The 19,994-nt window shown below is 43.2% G+C and overlaps 1 protein-coding gene across 2 annotated transcripts in view; it reads right to left on the reverse strand.

Moving 5' to 3' along the window:
- Positions 1 to 14,945: 14,945 nt before the first annotated feature.
- Positions 14,946 to 19,994, reverse strand: part of Tmem260 (transmembrane protein 260) — a 60,612-nt gene continuing 55,563 nt past the window's right edge. The window contains exons 16-17 of one of the 2 annotated variants that reach the window (XR_003710162.1): positions 16,752 to 17,330; positions 14,946 to 15,585 (exon numbers count right to left, since the gene is read on the reverse strand). Coding sequence is in view for 1 of the 2 variants with exons in the window: in XM_028758589.1 (XP_028614422.1) it covers positions 17,076 to 17,330 (255 nt within the window). In the remaining variant the exon portion in view is untranslated. Of the gene's footprint in view, positions 17,331 to 19,994 lie in introns of both variants that reach the window. The other variant, XM_028758589.1, reaches the window with a different exon arrangement.

The raw sequence follows: 19,994 nt of genomic DNA on the forward strand, positions 1-19,994 counted from the left end.
CTCTTCTAATCAATGTCCTGGTGAATGTACTCTGGACTCCTATGGTGGCCTTTGCTTGGCTCTCTGTCACCTACATAAAGGAAACAGGAGTTCCCATCACCCTTTGCTTCCCTTTTTCTCCTCTTCATCCCCTCCCTTCTCCCCTCCCTCTTTCCTTCTCTTTTTTTCTATTTATCTATTTATCTATTTATCTATTTATTTATTTATTTATTTACTGTTTCACGTGGCCCAGGCTGGTCTTGAACTGCTGATTCTCCAACCTCAGCCTCTTGACTATAATGGGAGTGTAGGTGTGTGCCACCTTGCTCAAATTCACTAACTTATGTCTAAATGCATATTTATTTTCACTTCTAAAGGAACTGTTCACTCGTGCACACCACTTATAAATATTCCTTTTCGAAAACTATATTTTCACTTCTGCAGTTGTGTAAAGAACATTTATTCCAACGACCTTCCAGTTGCTGCCTGTGCCTGTAGAGGGTGAGAAATTAAAACTGTGCTTCCCTGCTATCCCTGCTGTGAGGCTTTGGCCATGAGTGGAACTCAGTCATTCAGATCCATCATGTGAATCTGAGGGTAGATGCACACAATTGCATGTATTTCCTGCAGGCAAACACAGATAGAAGGATTTGTTTTCCCTGTTATTGCGTGACAGTTTCCTCTAAGAGTGAAACATTCCAGGGAAGCTACTTAAGAAGGAAGGTAAACTGGCAAAATAGCTCAGGAAGTCCCTGAAATTGACCAGATTCACTAGGCTCCTCCCTCCCAGAGTAAGCAAAATCCGATGAGAGTTACATTCAGGAGAGCTAAGCTGCAAAGAAGACTGTGAGACCAGACCAGCTGGCTGGAAGAGGTTTAGATCAGAGTCGATTGGAAAGATGCTCTCCAACATGCTGGGCTGTCTGCAGGTGCTGCAGTGTGCTCTGGGTTCCTGGTTTTAGTGAGCTGTCACCCATGTGGGTTGGTCCTTTGGGTTATTTCTGTAAGTAACCCCTCACCCACATCCCTTTAAGTAATCTGCCACCCCCCCACCACCACCAAACAAAACAAAAACTGAGGTTTGTTGACTTTGGTGGCGTCTGTATTTTCTTTCTTTTCTTTTGTTTTTCTTTTTTTCTTTCTTCCTTTTTCCCTTTTCTTCTCTTTCTCCTCTTTCTCTCTTTCTTCCTCTCTTCCTCTCTTTCTATCTTCCTCTCTTTCTTCCTTTCTTCCTTCCTCTCTTCCTCTCTCTTTCTTTTTTCTCTTTCACTCTTTCTTCCTCTCTTTCTTCCCCTTTCTTTCTTTCTTTCTTTCTTTCTTTCTTTCTTTCTTTCCTTGTTTCTTTCTTTCTTTCTCCCTATCTTTTTCCTCTCTTCTTTCTTTCTTTCTTTCTTTCTTTCTTTCTTTCTTTCTTTCTTTCTTTCTTTCTTTCTTTTCGTGATAGGGTTTCTCTGTGCATCCCTGGCTGTCCTGGAATTCCCTCTGTAGATCAGGCTGGCCTCATACTCAAGAGATCTCCCTGCTTCTGCCTTCTGAATGCTAGGATTAAAGGTGTGCCCTTTAATCCTCCTGGTTTATCGTAGTGTTTCTATCAGGGGTGAGTGTCCCAGAAAAAGTTTTGTCATACACCAACTATGGTGAAGAGTCACTGCCTGTGTAGTGAATGGTGAAGCCAGTCCTGGTGTTGTGTGTGAGTCACCATCCTCTGCACCTGTGCTGTTGTGCCCGACCCCCCGTCTCTATGCATTTCCCTGAGAAGACTGCTCAAGGAGAAATCCAAACTTAGGTGGTAGGCTGCCGAGTGTGTCTCCTTGTTCCTGTTTTGATCCTTGTTCCTGTTTTTATTCCTGTTCCTGTTTGTGTTCCTGTTTTGTGGGGAGTATAAAAGGGAGCTATGCAGTTGAAAATATAGCATTTGGTTCTTTACCAGATGACTCCTTGTCTTTCTTTCTCTCGCCCTCAGCCCTCCGCCGATCCAAGGAACTCAGTTAGCTATGCTGGTGAAGCTGACAGTTGTGGGTGTTTGTTCTGTCTGGTCCTGAGCTGATTCTGCATGCAGTAGTTTGCAGTGACTCCTAACTGTTGCGGCTTCCTGGAAGTGGCCATGGTGTCAGCTCTGGAGCATTAGCTCCCATTGTGTTAAGGAACTTCCTGGCTGAAGAAGACTACAGTTACAGATGGCCTGGTCCTGTTGAGCTGAATGAGACCTCTATAATTCCAACAGCCATCTCTGCTGTCTGCCCCCCCCTGCCCCCACCCCAGGGTGTGTCTGTGTATTTGTGACAGCCATCTTTGCTGCTTTAATACATCTTTCTTAGCAAACCAGCTGGGGTCAGGTCTATCCTTTACAAGAAAACCCGTATGTGTGTGGCTCTCATTTAACAACGAATGGAGCTCAGCCTAAACCATGAATCCCACAGGATGAGTTCCTCTAACCCTACCTTTACTGACAAGCAGCTTCTCCTCTGTCTGCCACCATGCACACACTGGAGCATGCTAGTGAAGGAACTCTATAGAAGCAAAGTCAAATCTCAAAGGGATTGTGGTAACAAGATATGCAATGCACACCTCTAGAAGGGAGACTCACTCAGTAAGTGCAAGAACAAGAAATCCTAACAGACAGGAGGACGCTGGCAAATCATTCCTCTGCTGGCCCAGCTTGCAGTTCTCTGTGATGTCTGTCTGTCGGTCCAACTGCCCAAGTGTCTGTCTGTTCCCACCTCCCAGTGTGTGTCTCTGAGGACACATGCTTGTGAGTGCCTGTGGAAGCCAGAGGACTAGTCCAGCTGTCGCTTCACTGGCTACTTTTTCTCTTAAGACAAGTTTTCTGACTGGCCCGGAATTTGCCTAGTAGACTAGGCTGGCTGGCTAGAGAATCCCAGGGACCCACTGGTCTCTACCGCTCCGGATTACAAGCATGTGCCACCATGCTCAGATTTTATTTTATTTGTTTTACAAGTTCTAGGGAATTTAAGTCAGATTTTCATGCTCACAAGGTAAGCACTTCCTTGACTGAGACCACTTCCTTCCTTCTTTTGTTCTCTTAACCCCCCCCCAAACAAACAAAAAGACAACCTTCTATTGCCTTGAGGGCTACATACTAGCTGTTCACAGTATAAAATTTAAAACTACAAATAGCATAGTACACTGATTCTCAGCCTTCCTAAAGAGCACAGAGCGTTGCTTCTCAGTCTTCCTAATGCTGCCAGCCTTTACCACATCTCCTCATGGTGTTGTGACCTTCAACCATAAGATTACTTCATTGCTACTTCATAACTGTAATTTTCCTACTGTTATGAATTGTAATGTAAATATATGATGTATGACACCCACCCCCAATGCGGTCACAACCCACAGATTAAGAACCATTGGCATAGCGGGGCAAGTGGATCCTTGGTCACATCACGTTTAGGAGCTCCAGCCTTGCCTGGAAGCCAGCTCTGTAGCAGCTCCCTATTGTAGACCTCTAGGGTGTGAGAAGGGGCTGTGTGTGTGTGTGTGTGTGTGTGAGAGAGAGAGAGAGGGAGAGGGAGAGGGAGAGGGAGAGGGAGAGGGAGAGGGAGAGGGAGAGGGAGAGGGAGAGAGAGAGAGAGAGAGAGAGAGAGAGAATCAGGATTCCAGGTCCATCACATTGATGCCTGCAGAAGGTTTGATCAGACAGCATGGATGGGGTAGCCTGTGGCTGCCCATTCCCTGCCACCGGATACTCAGGAAATAGTCAATTCTTGGCAGGAGGAGGTCTATACTCTTTTTTTGTCTTTAGTTTTGCCTGTTAGGTTTTATTACATTCTGTTTTCCTTCAGCTTTGCCTTGCAGTCAATTAGAGCACTTACGGGTGAATGTTTGTTTATATATGTCATGTAGCTGTCCCTTCAGGGGTGGCTCTGTGCATCTGAGGCAGGAGACTATGTTTGTATTTTAAATTAAGTGGAACGGGCCAAAAACTCCTCCCAGGCTGTGGAAAGTTACCAGCGAGGCGTGCATTTAGAGGGCCTGTGGGTGGCTCTGCTGGTGAAAGGCACTTGCCGGTGTGCAAGCATGGCAGCCTGAACTGGAACCCACAAAAAGGTGAAAGAAGAGAGCTGAGGCCACCAAATTGTCTTTGACCTCCACGCACATGCTGTGGCTTGCGTGCTTACATGCTCCATGCATGCAATAAATAAGTAAAGTTAAAGCCAAAATAAATCTTAAGAAAGAGAAAAATCCGTGCTGGTCATAAGAGGAGGCTAAACCCTAGATAATCAGTGTGTTGGCAATTTTCTTGTTCTTCAAGATTCATGTCCTGCTTAACGACTCAGTGCCTGCTTGTGATAGTCTTCAGGTCTGCTATGCTATAGGAATTAGCTTCACCAGCCTTCAGAATGACTTGCTAGCTAGCCCCTCCAGAAGTCTGAAGACATAATTCTTTTCTTCTCCAAATTTTCCATCTCTAAGCCTTCTAATTCTCCTTCAAAATTTCATCTGTAAAGTTAATGCAATCCAATAAGAAAATAATGTGCTCTTGAGACGCTGATGTGTTCAGAGCCATTTTATCCTGCCCTAAAGCCTGGAAAGTTTGAATTTTCCAGATAAAAAAAATAGTTAGAAATAATAGAATAATTCACTGTACTGTAACAATTAAATCCAGCAATTGAACATCACGCATTGGTAAATACAATGTTCACGACAGCTGAAAGTCTCCCATGTACTTAGAGACAGAAACAAAGTTCTAAATCGAAAGCGTCTATTCCCAACCACATCCCAAAATGTAAATAAGCATTCAAGCATGCGGCTACATATCTTTACAGAAGCAATTACAAACAAGCCTGATTATCAGTCTAGGGAAGTCTCCAGCGCATACAGTCTTATCTGTTCTGCCCCCTACTGGAAAGAGCGTTCAAGGCCGGCATTATTTCTGATTAATTTTTGGCATCATTTCTCTGCGTCTGCTTTAGGAATGCAAGGCGTGAAATTTATAGTAGCAGGTTTAATATTCCATCTAGCCAAAATGATTTTGCTACAAGGACTTTACCTTTGGTGGAATATTTTGGGTTGGTTCCTCCCGCCACCTCAAGAATATAGATTGCTTCTTGCTTTCGTGGCAACCCCCTGTCCAAATTCTTTTTAAGCTGTCACCCAACTCAGTACGTGGCGGGAATAATTTCATGCTGAGGGAAATGTATTTAATTCCACATCTTGTAAGAATAATTACTTAGCATAATGCCACTTAAAATGTATTTTTATCTGCAAATGCTAATGAAGCTACAAAAGTCTGAATCATCTTTTGAAAGAATTAGGGTATTAAGGGTGCTTCGCCTCCACTCCCTTTTCTCCCTGAAGAGGAATCCAGAACCCAGGGACTAATCTGAGAGCAGATCCTGCTGGCTTTGAGCTGGGTAGGAGCCTGTTGGCTTTGGGGGACATTTAGGCACAAAGGCTTCCTTGGAGCCTCCCCAAGCTCTGGACACAGAACTCCAGGCTTCCTCAGGATGCTCTGTTCTCACCCAAGTCACCTGATGGCCACTGGGAGGGAGAGAGAGAGCATGGGCCCAGGGCCAGTGCAGGCCACCTACCCTAATGGCCTGTCTGGTAGCAGGTTGTGGCCCTTGTCATTAAGAATCTTATCTCTTTGATCATTGGGGTGCCCAACCAGCAAAGAGCATTGTCCTCTCTGTTGTTCTGCCCAAGGCCTGAAAGCAGTCAACAAAAGATGACAAAGAGTCAGGGGGCAATAGCTGCTTTGTATAGAAGCTTCTTTTAAATCCCTTTATTTTGGAAAGGTCGGAGAATTACAGCAATGTCACAAAGATTATTCGGGAAGCACCTGTCTACCCGACTTCACCTTACGGATGTCTCACACGACTCCACCGAAACGCACACCAGCGCGAGGCTGTGGGCCTCCCCACAGGCTTTAATCTCACCAGTGTGCATTTTGCTGCCATGTCTATATTAAGTCTTCTCAGCTCTGTGACACCTTCCTCTGTTTCTTCTCATCTCTCATGACATTGGGACATCTGGACGGTGTTCACCGAGTGTTCTGTTGACTGTCTCTTGTTTGTGTGATGTTTTCTCATAATTAATGAGTGGACATCCAGGGCGAGACTATTAAAGAAGCAAAGCAAGGGTTCTTTGTTGGTGCTCTGTGGAATCAGGGCCTGCTTTACAGCATGGTTGAGCAGGGGTATGTGCCAAGGTTACCTGAGACTATGGGGCTCTTGAGGAACCCAAGTAGTGGTTGTAAAGAGAGCTAGCTATGAGCCTGGGCCAGGGACACACTTGTCTACCCTCTCATTGCTTTCTCTGTTATGATCATGGCAGATGGAGAACTGAGAACACTTCTTTGCTGTAGGGAGACAGCAGTGATTTTGTAAAGATGCCATTAAGAGCAGTAGGAAGAAAAGAAGCAGCCAAAGAAGGCAAGGCACAGAGGTGTGGGTGTGCACAGCAAATGTAACAAAAGGAGCGTGCTGGTAAACGGCCCTTCTGGGTCTAGTGTAGCCCTTTGTGGATTCATCAGAGCTCCAGATAACCTGAGAACAAGATGCAGGCATCGCAGTGGGTGGAAACTAGTGACTGTGTGGAGAGGAAGTGGTAACCATTTCTTAAGCAGTTTTCCCAACAGTTAGAAAGTGTGTTGGATTTCCTTGCTTGGGTAAGATTTGTTAGTGGTAATAGGATCCTTAGGTACCTTTTATACTTGCATTTTGCCTTCTTCCCCCTCCTTAAAGGACAACTTCCTAGGGTTTAGAGTCCCTGTCTGCTTAGTATCTGTCTCAAAGCTGCTACTCAGGCCTGATTCGTTTTAAGAGCTCAGGAAATGCTTATTAAGGATTTTTTTTTTTTTTAATGAGTGAATGAATAGAGTGCTCACTTTAAAAAAAAAAAAAAGATATGTGGGCATGCCCCTCTTCCCTACTGAGAAATCTGCGACCTTCACCTCAGGCTGGATGTGAGAACCCAGCAATAGCCATGTGCACAGGATGTTGAGCTTCCTGCCCTAGGAACCCTGCAAGTATGTGGAGATGCTGACAGGAAGGACTGCTCTTTTCAAAGCCCCGGAGCTCTAGAATCTGTATCATTTGTATGAAGCTGAATAGTATCAAATGTATAGATGGCAAATTCTGAGATTGAGAAGCTGAGGAGAGGGTAATATGGTTAGGTTTCCTTCTCAAAAACGAATATAAGGAGAAGATTGGTCATCGCAGTGGGAATTGGGCCATGTGGAATAAATCATAAACATGTGGTTTTTACATATACGTGTATTCATCTATCTATCTATCTACCGATCTATCTATCTATCTATCTCTATGATCTATCTTTTATCTATCACCTATCTCTCTATCTGTCTCTCTGTCTGTCGGTTTATCCTTACACACATGCAAGGCTGAGACATGTCTCTCTAATTGATGAGACTTGTTTCATTTCTTTATTTGCTTAGTCATTACCCTTTTGTGATTACCAATTATCTATATAATTTCAACAGCATTGTTTATAGTTTTTGTGGCAATTTGAATTGAATTATTAAGTTTTTCCACATAGAGCTGGGGAGATGGCACAGTTGGTAAAGGCCTTGCCATGCAAGCATGGAGATCTGATTTGATCCCCAGCATTTTTGCAAAATGCTGGGTATGCTACATCCTTGTAGTCCATGCCACTGCAGGGATAGAAACAAACAGATCCCTGAGGCTAGTAGCCTAGCCAGCCTCATTTAACTGACAGACACAGGTCCCAGTGAGAGGACTTGTTTCAAAAAGAAAAGGTGATTGGGGCTGGAGAGATGGCTCAGTGGTTAAGAGCACTGGCTTTTCTTCCAGAGGTCCTGAGTTCAATTTCCAGCAAATACATGGTGGCTCACAACCATCTGTAATGGGATGTGATGCCCTCTTCTGGTGTATCTGAAGACAGCCACAGTGCACTCATACATAAAATAAATAAATAATTAAAAAAAAAAAACAAAAGCTGTCCAAGGTGGACAGCTCCCGAGGCTCAACACTTGAGGTTGACCGAGGTTGACCTCTACTTTCTATACACAGACATAAAGGTACACTGAGCATGCACCCCTCCCCAACATGTACACATTTCCAAGTGTGTGTTTAGTGGGCACATTTTAAGCAAATGAGAAGTAAAGTACCAAAAGCTCCCCCCGCACACCCTTTATTTATTTTTTTCCTAAGGTGAGGCAATAGCCCTGGTTGGCCTCCAACTCACCATCATGCCTGGCCACAAGGAGGCTCTGAAGACTTATATTACTAAGGGACATAAAGCAGATAGTCATTTTTACTGATAGCCAACAACATAGCCAACATTTTGAGCAGCTGTTGAACAGACTGCAAAACCCATCGATCCTCACAGGCCTGCCGTGGAATCTACTCAAGCCGCATTCCACAGAGAAGGACATTAATACATATAGAACTTTCAGGGCAGCGGTGGTGAATCCCAGCACTTGGGAGGCAGAGCCAGGCTGATCTCTGAGTTCAAGGCCAGCCTGGTCTACAGAGTGAGTTCCAAGATAGCCGGGGCTACAGAAAGAAATTGGGTCTCAAAAAAAACCAAACCAAACCAAACCAAACATGCAAAGCTCAAAAAAAACCCTGCTGCTCGGTGGAGCACTGGGAGCCTAGCTCTAACTGCTGCTAGATACGTTGCTTCTAAAGCAGTTCTAGAAAAGGCTTGTGCTTTCCAGAACAGTCTGCCCACCCTGAGATTGTGAATAGGAGAGCTGGGAAGGATCAGATTCCTGTTCTTGGCTCCAGTGGAGGCAACATGAACATCAGGGACATGCCACCTCATGTAGTTCTTCATACAATATTCAAAGGAGCTTGCAGCGCCACCTCTCCCAAGGTCCTCACACTGACCGCCTGCAGGGAATAGCATCTGGTGGACAAGGTAGGACTGAGATGAAGGTGTTTCAGAAGGTTTTTTTCTCAGACCAAATGCTCTGCTTAAAAAAAAAAATAGCCTTCATCAAAATTGCAGGCAACTCACAGGATTCATAGCGCCGTCAGCACTGTTACTGTGGGGTGTTAGGAGACTGACTTGACATAAAATTCCTGTTGGATTTATTCTTGTATAAGTTCATACCTTTTTTGGTAAAAATTAACCCAAAATATTCAACAGAACTGGGCCCTTTAAAGCAAGTACTGGTTTGCTTATGAGAGAACAATGAGAATAAAAATACTGTGCTCCTAAACGCTGGCCCTGTGAAGTAGCCAGCTCTGTGTGTCTGATAAAGACACAGTTTGCATGGTTATAGATGGGGGTCTTAATTTCATGGGAGGCACCAAATTTACTTGCTTACCAAAGATGAAAGGCCAAATTACTTTAAATTCTGAGTCAATAAAAAACTGAAGTGGCCACTGAAGCAATTCAACTGATGGTTAATGTCACCAAGACTATTGCTATAATAGTCTTTACTATTATATTTTTATAAATCATACATAAAACTCAGCCAGATTTGGAAGTAACATTCTCATCAGCATGGAACTGACTTGTAATTAAGAGGCTAGACACATGGGGCTGGAGAGATGGCTCGTTCGTTAATAGCACTTGATGCTCTAGCAGAGGACCTGGGGTTTGGTTCCCAGCACTGATACATTCTTCTGACTTCCTTGGGTACCACACATACACATGGTGCATATACATACATACATACATACATACATACATACATACATTCATAAATGCAGGCAAAACACTCATACTCACAAAATGTTAAAGTCTAAAAAATGTTTAAAAGAAGCTGGATATGTATTATTTTAATATTTTATTATTATGTATGTGTACAATGTGTATGTATTTCTGTATGTGTGTGTGTGTGTGTGTGAGAGAGAGAGAGAGAGAGAGACAGAGAGACAGAGAGACAGAGAGACAGAGAGAGACAGAGAGGGGACATACATGACATGACATGAGCGGAGAGGTCAGAGGACAACTTTGTGGAGTCTGGTCTCTTTTTCGGCATTTACCTAGGTTCTAGGAATTGAACCAGGCCAGGTGTGTGTGGCAAGCACTTCATCCACTGAGCCATTTTCTAACTGAGTGTCCTTGGCATTTTAAATAAAATGGTTGGACCTATCAGAACAGTCATAAATAGCAGCTCAGGTTGTTCTGTGCTACTGTGGGCAAAATCAAACTCTCAACTGAATGACCACTCCATAGATCTGGGGCATGTGCTTCTTCAAGTACACTGTGTGTTGGAGTTGGCTTAGGCAGGGCAAAGAAATAGAAAAAGTAGCCCAACAGTTTTCAGATGGAGCACTCGGCTGCTGAGTCAGCTGGAACGTAATTTGTGCTAGTAAGTAAGTCCTTGGATTTCAAAGTGTCTCTTATCATACAGAACCCTTTTAATTTGGATATAGATTCTTGAATCCAGAAAGGGCAGGGAAATTTCCAGTGAAAATCCAGGGATACATCTGGCCCTGCTAAAAGAAAAAAGGGAAAAGAAATCACATGCTGAGAGGAAGGATCAGAGAAAGAAGTTTATATATGGGTCTAAATTTCCTGTGATAAGTTGATTTTGATTTTATATACTCTCTCTCCCTCTCTCCCTTACTCCCCTCCCCCTCTCTCTCTCTCTCTGTGTGTGTGTGTGTGTGTGTGTGTGTAGGCCAGAGGTCGATACAGGTGTGCTTCTCGATTGCTTTGCTGCTTATTTTTTGAGACAGGACCTCTTATGGAAGCTGGAGCTCCCAGTTTGACTAGACCGGCCCAACCAGACCCAGACATTCACCTGGCTCTACTTCTCTAGTGATAGGATCAAACACACTTACCCCTTTCTCTATTTTATGAGACAGGGTCTCACTCTAGTGTAGGCTAGCCTGGAACTACCTAGCCCAGGCTGTTCTTCAACTCTTGGTAATCCTCCTGTCTCCTCTCAAGTGCTGAGGTTACAGGCATGGACCACCATTCCTAGCTTCTGTGGACAGATAAGATGTGGTAGTCTGTACTCAGAGGTCCCTTACTAGTCATACTGGCATTTAGTTTTCCAAAACCAGTATCTGTGAAACACTTATTTTTACCATGACTCTTAATAAGAAATAGATCTTAGTCTTGTTTTCAAGGCAGTGTCTTTGCTATGTAGCCAAGGCTAGCCTCAAGCTAATGCTTCTGAGTGCTGGGATTACAGATGTGTACTACCATGTTCTGTAAGAAGCACATTCTATATTGCAACTCAATCCATACACTTAGATGTAAATATTAATAGCTACATTTAGTATGATGTTATACATTCCCATATGCATATATGCAAAGTGAACTGAGTTTTATAAAATAATACTACCTCACGCTAGCTCAGGTACATTCTTATGCTTTCCTTCTATTTCATTAGGAAAAACCTGGTCGGTTCTTCCTATGCTGACTTTATGATCCACAGGTTGACAGCCACTCCATCTTACATACCGAGAGGCTGTCCTGACCAAGGCAACTAAGTGCACAGGTTAGTGGTTCATGTTCTGATTGCCGAAAGATAAGCGGTGGTGTCAAGACCAGTCATAGAAGATGAATGTGCTCTGACTTAAAACTCAGCGAGTTAATTAAGTAGGAACTACTGAGCATAAGCCCTCTCCCCCAGCAAGTCACACGATCTTATGCTGGCCTTTGGCTTTCTGTTTTTCTATCTGTAAATTATTTCCTAAATATTTGTTTTTATGTGTATGAGTGTTTTGTCTGCATTTATGCAAGTGTACCATGTACATGCCTGGTGAGGGAGGTTAGAATGATCCTAGGACTAGAATTATGGATGGTTGCAAGCTTCCGTGTGGGTACTGAGAACTGAACCCAAATCCTTTGCAACAGCAAGTGCTCTTAATTTCAGAGCCATCTCTCTAACTCCAAATCTTTTTTTTTTTTTTTAATTTCTTCTACCTGCTTGATTTAACTCTACAGTCAAAGGAACCTGAGTTTTGGGGGAAAGAATCACCTTCCACTTAATGTGTAATTCCTTAAGAGCTTACTTTAGGAACCTGTTGCTAGAGCAACTGCAAAGGGTGCCTGGTTTTGTGTATTCATTTTTAAAAGTACTATTATTAGTACAACAATCTTGCAATGCTTCCTTTTTTACTTTCAAAGCTGATCTTGAGGGATGACATGGTAAGACGATTTGGGACCTCAAAATCTTCAATATTTTCACTCTTGCAGATTTGGAGTTTAAGACTTGGTATAAAGCCGGGCGGTGGTGGCGCACGCCTTTAATCCTAGCACTTGGGAGGCAGAAGCAGGCGGATTTCTGAGTTCGAGGCTAGCCTGGTCTACAGGGTGAGTTCCAGGACAGCCAGGACTATACAGAGAAACCCTGTCTCGAAAAACCAAAAAAAAAAAAAAAAAAAAAAAGAAAAGAAAAGACTTGGTATAACAGTGTCATGAAGCCTTCTTGTCCTTTGGGATACTTGAGGTTCTGGTTAGTGAGTGATTCACCAGGGCAAAGAATTCTGGCCTGGTTTTCCAAAGGGTGTGATCTCTTTAGTTTTTAGCACTTTCACAGATAAGTCACAACTTCAAGTTTTAAAGTTACTTCCAGTGGTTCAGCCATGTAAGGGAATAAATGTTTCATTTAGTAAGGGAAATTTAACATTTCCACTTTAAAACATTTTCTCACAAAATAATCCCTTTAAGGCACCACTTCTAAATAGATGACAGCATTGATAGAAAGGACAAAATTCATGTCTATTTTTTAGCTTGTAACATGTATCCTATGCCAACATAAAGACTTGATTCCAGGGTTAGGGATGGGGCTCCATGGAGGAAGCTTGCTGCATACCGTTTGGTCCATTGTACTTTTCTTCCTCTAACAAGACGCACACCAGACACAACAACGTTCTGAGAGGATGAGCTCTCGGCTTTGACTTAGGTCTCTGTTTTTGTTAGTTTGTTTTGTTTTCTACATCTGAATTTACCAGTTACCATATCCTTGTGTAAGGACACATGGACAAGACAGCCAGTGTTTGGATGCTGCAAGCCGAGCACTCGAGAGCAGCTGTCCCTGATCTATACATTCTGGTCTTTGACCATTATCTTGAAATGAAGCAATCTCAGCAGCTGAAAACTTTAAGTCTCTTCAAAATATCTTCATGATTGAAAATTAGTTTTCAACCCATAACACATTGGTTCTGCCAGAAAGTTGCCCTTTAGAGGCCAACAATTGCTGGCTTTACGTTCACAGGGTGGGGACCTCTACCTGCCCTTCCCACCAACCAGCGTTTATTTTTTAACAGCATGAGCTAATCTTTCTAACACATGCTGTGTTGGTGAAGTTACTTCTTTTTTTGCCGAATAACAGCCTTTTCAAGATACACCCTGGTTAGCGTGGCTTCCCCACAACCAGGTAAGCCCACTGCACTACCCTCTGGGCTTTGAAAGATATCACCCGTGCTGATCCAAATCAAACAGGCCTTCCGAGAGGCCTGGCAATGACGTCTTCATTGAGTGCGCGCGGCTAAGCCTCCACTCCTTGTTTGCTCTGCAGGGCTGTGCCAAGAGCTTGGCTTTTAATGTTCCCAGCATCCTTGGAAACCTCACTTGTTTGGCGTGCAAGCTTAAGAATGGTTTTGCATCCACAACAGAACTTGGGGATAAGTGGAAACGGTGTGAGTCTCTCAGGGGTCCGGAGTCATTTCCTTTACCTAGCCACAGCACTTGAGTAGTTCAGAATCTTATTACCCTATGATAGTGCATTTGTAAAATTATATCAGAAATAGAACAAAAGGATTTGCTGTAATAGGATTCGTTTTTTTAACCTTTGAAATTTAAGTGTTTTTTTCCCCTGAATATTAAAAGCACTCATTTTAACTGCTGATGGATATTAATGGAAGTATGATTAAGGAGTCACAATGTTTAACTTTTAATATGTAAATATAAAAATCTACTCTTCATATCCTAATCTGATGACACCGAGTTATCAGCAAAGTATAATAACTTGACCCATCCCCCAACCTGGCTTGCTTTAATTAAATCTCTTAATGGCTAAACATCATAGTTTCATCATCAGAAAACACTGAGAGCATGAGCAAGGTAACATTTACAAACTCTACAGTAAGCTTTCACATTTTTGAATATATTATAAGTAATTTTCTTTAATTTTTGGCAACAATTTGAGTAACAGAACAATACATGAATTTTCTTAAAAGGTTCTTTATAAAACAAGAGGGAGTAAGCGCTGGGAACTGCGCATGCTCTCAACTGCGCATGCTCCCACGGCAGGAAGCAGAGAAGGGTGGGAAGTGGGACTCACTCGGTGCTTTGCTAGTGAATATGGGAAGCCACAATGCCCTTGTCCTGTGCCCTCTGGTGTGGGCTGGCCTCAGGGTCCAGGCAGCAGGGCACTGGAGTGTGTGGAGAGACAGACAGCTCTGCTGGCTCCTACTAGCTCCTCAGGCTATCCTCCAGGCAGAAGTTGGCCTTGTGGGGTTCCTGTAGATCTGCCAACCCATGACACACCAGGGACACGGAGGAGGATGCTGGCCAAATCCTATATGAGAAGCCATCTCCTCATGCCCTCCTCAGCCTTGGGGGTTGTACTGAAGGGAGCTCTTTATCTGATTTTATGCTGTTATGCTTCAGCCAAGGAAAAGCAAGAGCAAGCAAGGAAAAGCAATTTTAGCTTCACACAGGAGAAAGGAAAAAGATTCTTCCAAGTAGCTGACTGGGGAAGAAGGCTAGCCAAGGCTAACCATGCTTAAATGCTTTGAAATTTTTTCGTTTACCGATGGTTTTAAGGAATTTAAATAGTTGTGGTGATTCATTCTCTCTCTCTCTCTCTCTCTCTCTCTCTCTCTCTATATATATATATATATTTATATATATATATATATATATATATATATATATATTTGCTTTGTCAAAGAGATCTAAAGTCGCTACTGTACAAATATCAGATAACCTATATGCCATGTGCTAATAATCTCATGTGCAAAGCACACTCAGAAGTAGGCATGCCTATACGCTGACACACATTTAAAAGGTGTTCTCAAAGAAACATTGGTTGCCACTCCTGAGGCTAGACAGAAACTGTTCCTTTTAATAAATACTGTGTGTACATGTAGGTTCTCAGAGAAATAGTCACACATACAGAAGGATGTTCACAAACAAACATGGTCACCACACATACTCAAGCAATTTTTCTGAACCAATAAAGGGTTTCTGAAGAAATGCTTGGATTTTATTGTCCTTCTCCCCTAGAGACGTGAAAGTCACAATCTTCCATAATTTCTTTCCAGTGGATACCCTTAGACAATTTACCGATGCTTCCTTCGATTCTCACACCGCACTGAGCTCCAACAGGGTTTTGTTTTAAGGTGAACCAGGTTTCTGGCTCTTCCCTGTGGAGAAGTTACTTTCAAGTCAGTGAAAGTTCTTGGCCCATGATTAAAAGTCTTTGCCAATTAGTACTCAACAACTTCAATTCAGTTTTTTTCTGGTTCAAGATGAGCAGGAGCCTAATAAGGCTGTGATAAAAGGGCAAAAGGCACCGAGAGCCAAAAGCGGATTAATGAGCTCCTCCATGTATTTGTCTTCCTAACAGCTGAACTGTTACAACTATTGACACTCTTCAAAAGGTTCCGCTCTGAACCCTGTCCAGGCACTGCAGGCTCCAATGGACATCTTCAAATCCAGAGAATGGAGGAGCAAGAGCTTCCCCTGTGTGATGCCAAAACCAACAAAGCCCCATGGATCAGGTAATGAAACTTCAGCTTTTCCCCCTTTGAGATTTATTTACTGGCAGCTGACAAGGGGCAAATTCAGCTCGAATTGTGCAGTCAAGGCCCTGTCAAGCTTTTAGAGGTACCCTTGTCTTGAAGCACCTTCATGACTGGCATTTCACTCAAAAGCCCTCGGCACTGGTCCTTAACAGCTTATGACATCACAAAGGACACTCCAGACAGATGCCTACATGGCATCCTGCAGCATTTTAAAAGAGAATTAGTGGTTTTAATTATGGTCGTAGTATGAAAGGGAGCCATGCAAGCTCCACGGGAGACCTTTGATCAGACCCTTTTGCTAGTACAATGCCACGGAACTGTGACTATTCCTGGTAAGGGGCCTTTTCTTGCTGAATGACTCACCAGTGATCTTTGAATGCAGACAAGCTTCTAGCCCTCCCTCTTCATTAGTGAGCATTTCTATACAGGGGCCTATATAGTGCTCGGAGTCTAGGAGCTATCCAATCAGGGGGAAAGAATCCCTACAGATTCTGGCCTCTACTTAGGAAGTGCTGAAGGACTCTGAGTGACTTTATTCATTAAAACAGGTTGCTATTAATTAACTGTCATAATAAAATAAAGAACTATTATTATTTGCATTTTCTTGCTATGTTCTCTTTAGTAATATGTATAAAAGATGCCTGAAACAGAAATGAATTTACTGAACGACGTCCTCACCCCCACTTTCACCCACACTCCTTTGTTCATCTGGGCAGCTACTTACTAATTACTGGGTCTAGATCTGTGAATCCAAAGAGAAGGACAACATAAATATGAAATTAATTAAGGACATATAAAATGCCTTTTTAATTTGCCAATTTCTGCAACAGAAATGAGCAAACATGAAACTAGCTTTCCTTTTCAGGGGCTGCAGAATGAAGATGACAAAACTCAAAGTTTTTTTAAAAAAAAATCAGATACTTGGTATATAGTATAAAGTTTAAGACTAAAATAATTATAGTTAACAAAGAAAAAGAAAATGTAATGAGGTATATAACAAGAATTGGTTTTTTTTGTTTTTGTTTTTGTTTTTTTAGAAACTGTCTCACTTTCAGGAAATAGAAAATGACTTTGGTCTGCAATGAGTATTTCTTAAGAATTTACCTTTGGATCCCAATAAGCCTGGCCAACATTTGAGGTCTGTGGAGACAGTTCCTTCTCATCTAGAACCTACAGTCAGTTGCTCATGAGGACTGCAGATGTTTTTGGATGCTTCTCATAGAAATGCTAATTTGGAACATGAGATAAACACAGTTTTGCATAAGGCCTACATTTCAGCCATAACATGTTTCTGCTGCACTTGATACTTGTATCTGGGAGACACTGAGATTTCCACTCTGTTGCTGCAGCTTCTTTACTTGAAGTAGAATCTCCGGGACTTTAGAGACTTGGGAAGCGGAGAGGGAACAGCTACCACACTTTGCTGGCTCAGACCTTTTTTGTATTTCTTAGACTCTGCAGTTCTCTTCTCAGATGCTTGAGGACAGCTATAATGTCTGCGCACTGTGGATCACTTTGTGCTTTCTGAGTGTAGAGATGAAAATGTCTGATGGTTTCAGACAGCAGGACTTCAGGGTCTACGCCCGTCCCTGGAAGGCGTAGCATCCGCTCACAGGCAATGGCGTAGTTCTTGTGCCAATTCACTGGGTGTTCTTCTTGCAAGTACACAATCTCCTTATAAAGCTAGAAGACAGCAAATGTTGAGATTCCACTGTTATCTTGGTGAATTTTCTCATTTCAGAACCAGAAAACAGAGAAGAATTAATAACATAAGGGAAAAAATCCAAGCAGCCTACAGTAAAAATCTAATCATTGCCAGGCCATGCAGAAAATGCAGGGATGCTGGTAATTACTGCAGTCGCAGGAGGCAAATGTGCTCCGTCTGAAACTGCTTCTGGGGCTCCGGGTGCTGCAGGACACCGAGACACACTGTGTTAGGACAAAGTACTCTTCCTACAGAAAGATGTTCTGGGAAAGGATTTAGTTCTAACTGGAGGAAAGCTAGTTACTCAACAGGCCGAGTGGCTAAACCTCTAAATTTGGCTGCTGGGGGTGGGGTGGGGGTGGGGAAACACAGCTTTCTTTAGGAGATAGTGTAGAAAAAAGAACTTGGCAGAATTAAACTTTTGTTTCGCATTATTTACATGGATTTTACTCTACATGAAACAATAGTAGTATTAGCAACAATACAATCCAAACAATTCCATTGTTATCAAGTGTACCAGGCACAACAGAATCAACAGATTCCCTAAAAGGGCAATACTGAAAAATCTTCACAGCACCCTACAAAGTCACCATCTTAACAGCCAAAACCTTGCCCATAGAAACTCAGAATTGTGGATTTCCCAACTGCAGAGACAGTAGAAGCAAGAAGAAGAATAAATTTAAAAAAAATTGTGTGTGTGTGCTCATGCATCCACGTGGGTGCGTGAGCTCTACGGTGCACATGTGGAGTTCAGAGGACAACTTTTGGGAATTAGTTCTCTTTCCACTGTGTAGATTCTGAGGATCAAACTCTGGTCATCAGGCTTGGCAGCTGAGTCATACCACCAGTGGTCTAGATGTTTTGATATTGAATTTTCCAGAAGGAATACATCAACATTTAACAAGGGGCTAACTGGAGACTAGCTTGCAAAATAGAACAAGCCTCTTGCTTCCTTAGGAATTTCACTGTCAAGTTAGCACTGGGTAGCTAGGAGTGTTCCAGTAGACTCTCAGGACAGACCAGAGCAGGGGTCTTTTAATTAGGGCTGTGTTCACAATATCATGTAGTTGAAATGGACCAATTAGATCATCCTCTTCATTATCTCCTCCAAAGCAGCCAGATAAATGCCTACTGTAAGACAGTGCCCTTGTCAGGAACTCCACAGCCGGTGACTGCCCTTTGGAGATTTACTAACCTGTCAGTCTCCAAGCTCCTTTCAGAATAGCTCCCTTTATTCCTGCACACTGATGACTCACAGTTGACATTTAGGCTTGAGTGGGCCTAGATGCTGACTCTCTTAGCTGCCAGACAGAACTCTACGGGCTGCCTTTAAAAACGGAATCTCTTATTGTTGTTGAATGGTGTACCCTGGAGGACTCTGCCTTTGCCCCTGTAGTTACCTCCTTATGGACTACCCTCCTTCCTTCCCTTTTGGGATCTCTAGCTCACCCTGATATTCCAGCATGGCCCCTCATGCCATCTCTCCCCAGCACTTAGGCTCAGCTCCCTAGGCCCCATTAGCACCTCTGCGAGCATCTAAGCATCATCTGTGAGTGAGGGGTGGATCATGCTCAACATCCTTTCTGGAGCCTGCTGCCTTTGTGACAGCAAGGACAAGACTCTTTCTAATGCACTGTGTCGTGCTGAGTAGATGCTCAACAAATGTCGTGAGTGAAGAACGAATAAAAGTGAGTTAATGTTCAAAGTCTAGGAGCAAAATGAGTCCTGCTGACTGGACACCATGCTGCTTTAACTCAGCAGCAAGCAAGTGTACTGGCTGAGTAGAACCATGGCAGCCCAGAAAGAGGGAACTTAGCTGCTCGCATACGCAGGGCTGAGCTCGGTGTGCACAGGCCCTTAACATGGATGTATGCTTCTGCATGGCAAACTGGCTGACTTCTTAGTAGTGCCAGTGCTAGTACTACCAGACTATCTCAGGCCAGTGCTAAAACCAGAGCTTTATCAAAACTGCTACTGCAAGCCTCTCCTCTGTGTGCCTTTCCTGAGGAGGGTTAGCAATGTCTTCTGAAGGTGTGTTGGGCTCCCCAAGGTCAGTTAGAAGACAAGACTCTCTCTGTAGCTTATCTGTCCTCAGGGCTCCTATCACTTCATGTGTAGCCAATGTCAGGTTTGCATGAGGGTGACATGGCAGAGCTTGCTTTAGTAAAGCCATTACGTAAGTTTCCTCTTGATGCTGCAACGAAGAGTGACAGACACTTTGGCTAAAAATCAAAGGTTTGCTGTCCTGCACCCAAGATAAGAGGCTGAGGCGTCGGTAGGGCTTCACTCCTTCTGGAGCTCAGAAGAATCTATTCCTTCCATTCCCAGTTTCCAGAACCTTCTAGACCTGTAGCTCACAGTCTTTCCTCCACCTCCATGGCTAGTGGATACCATTTCCAAATCCCTCCTGGTTTCTCTTTTGGGAGGCCCTTGTGATCAGCGAACCAAACAGGCTAATCTATAAGCTTGATCTCAGGTCCTTTAACTCAACCACATGTACACTGTGCCCTTTGCCACAGAAGGCAGTGGTCCAGGCACTGTGGGGGAGGGTGCCCTTTAACTTCAACATTGTTTATGACACAAATGTTTTCCCCATGTGTGCTGATTTATAATGCTCACAATAACCTGGACATGAAAGGGTA

Source organism: Grammomys surdaster, unplaced genomic scaffold (assembly GCF_004785775.1).
Source record: "Grammomys surdaster isolate TR1022 unplaced genomic scaffold, NIH_TR_1.0 126198, whole genome shotgun sequence".
NCBI lineage: Eukaryota > Metazoa > Chordata > Mammalia > Rodentia > Muridae > Grammomys > Grammomys surdaster.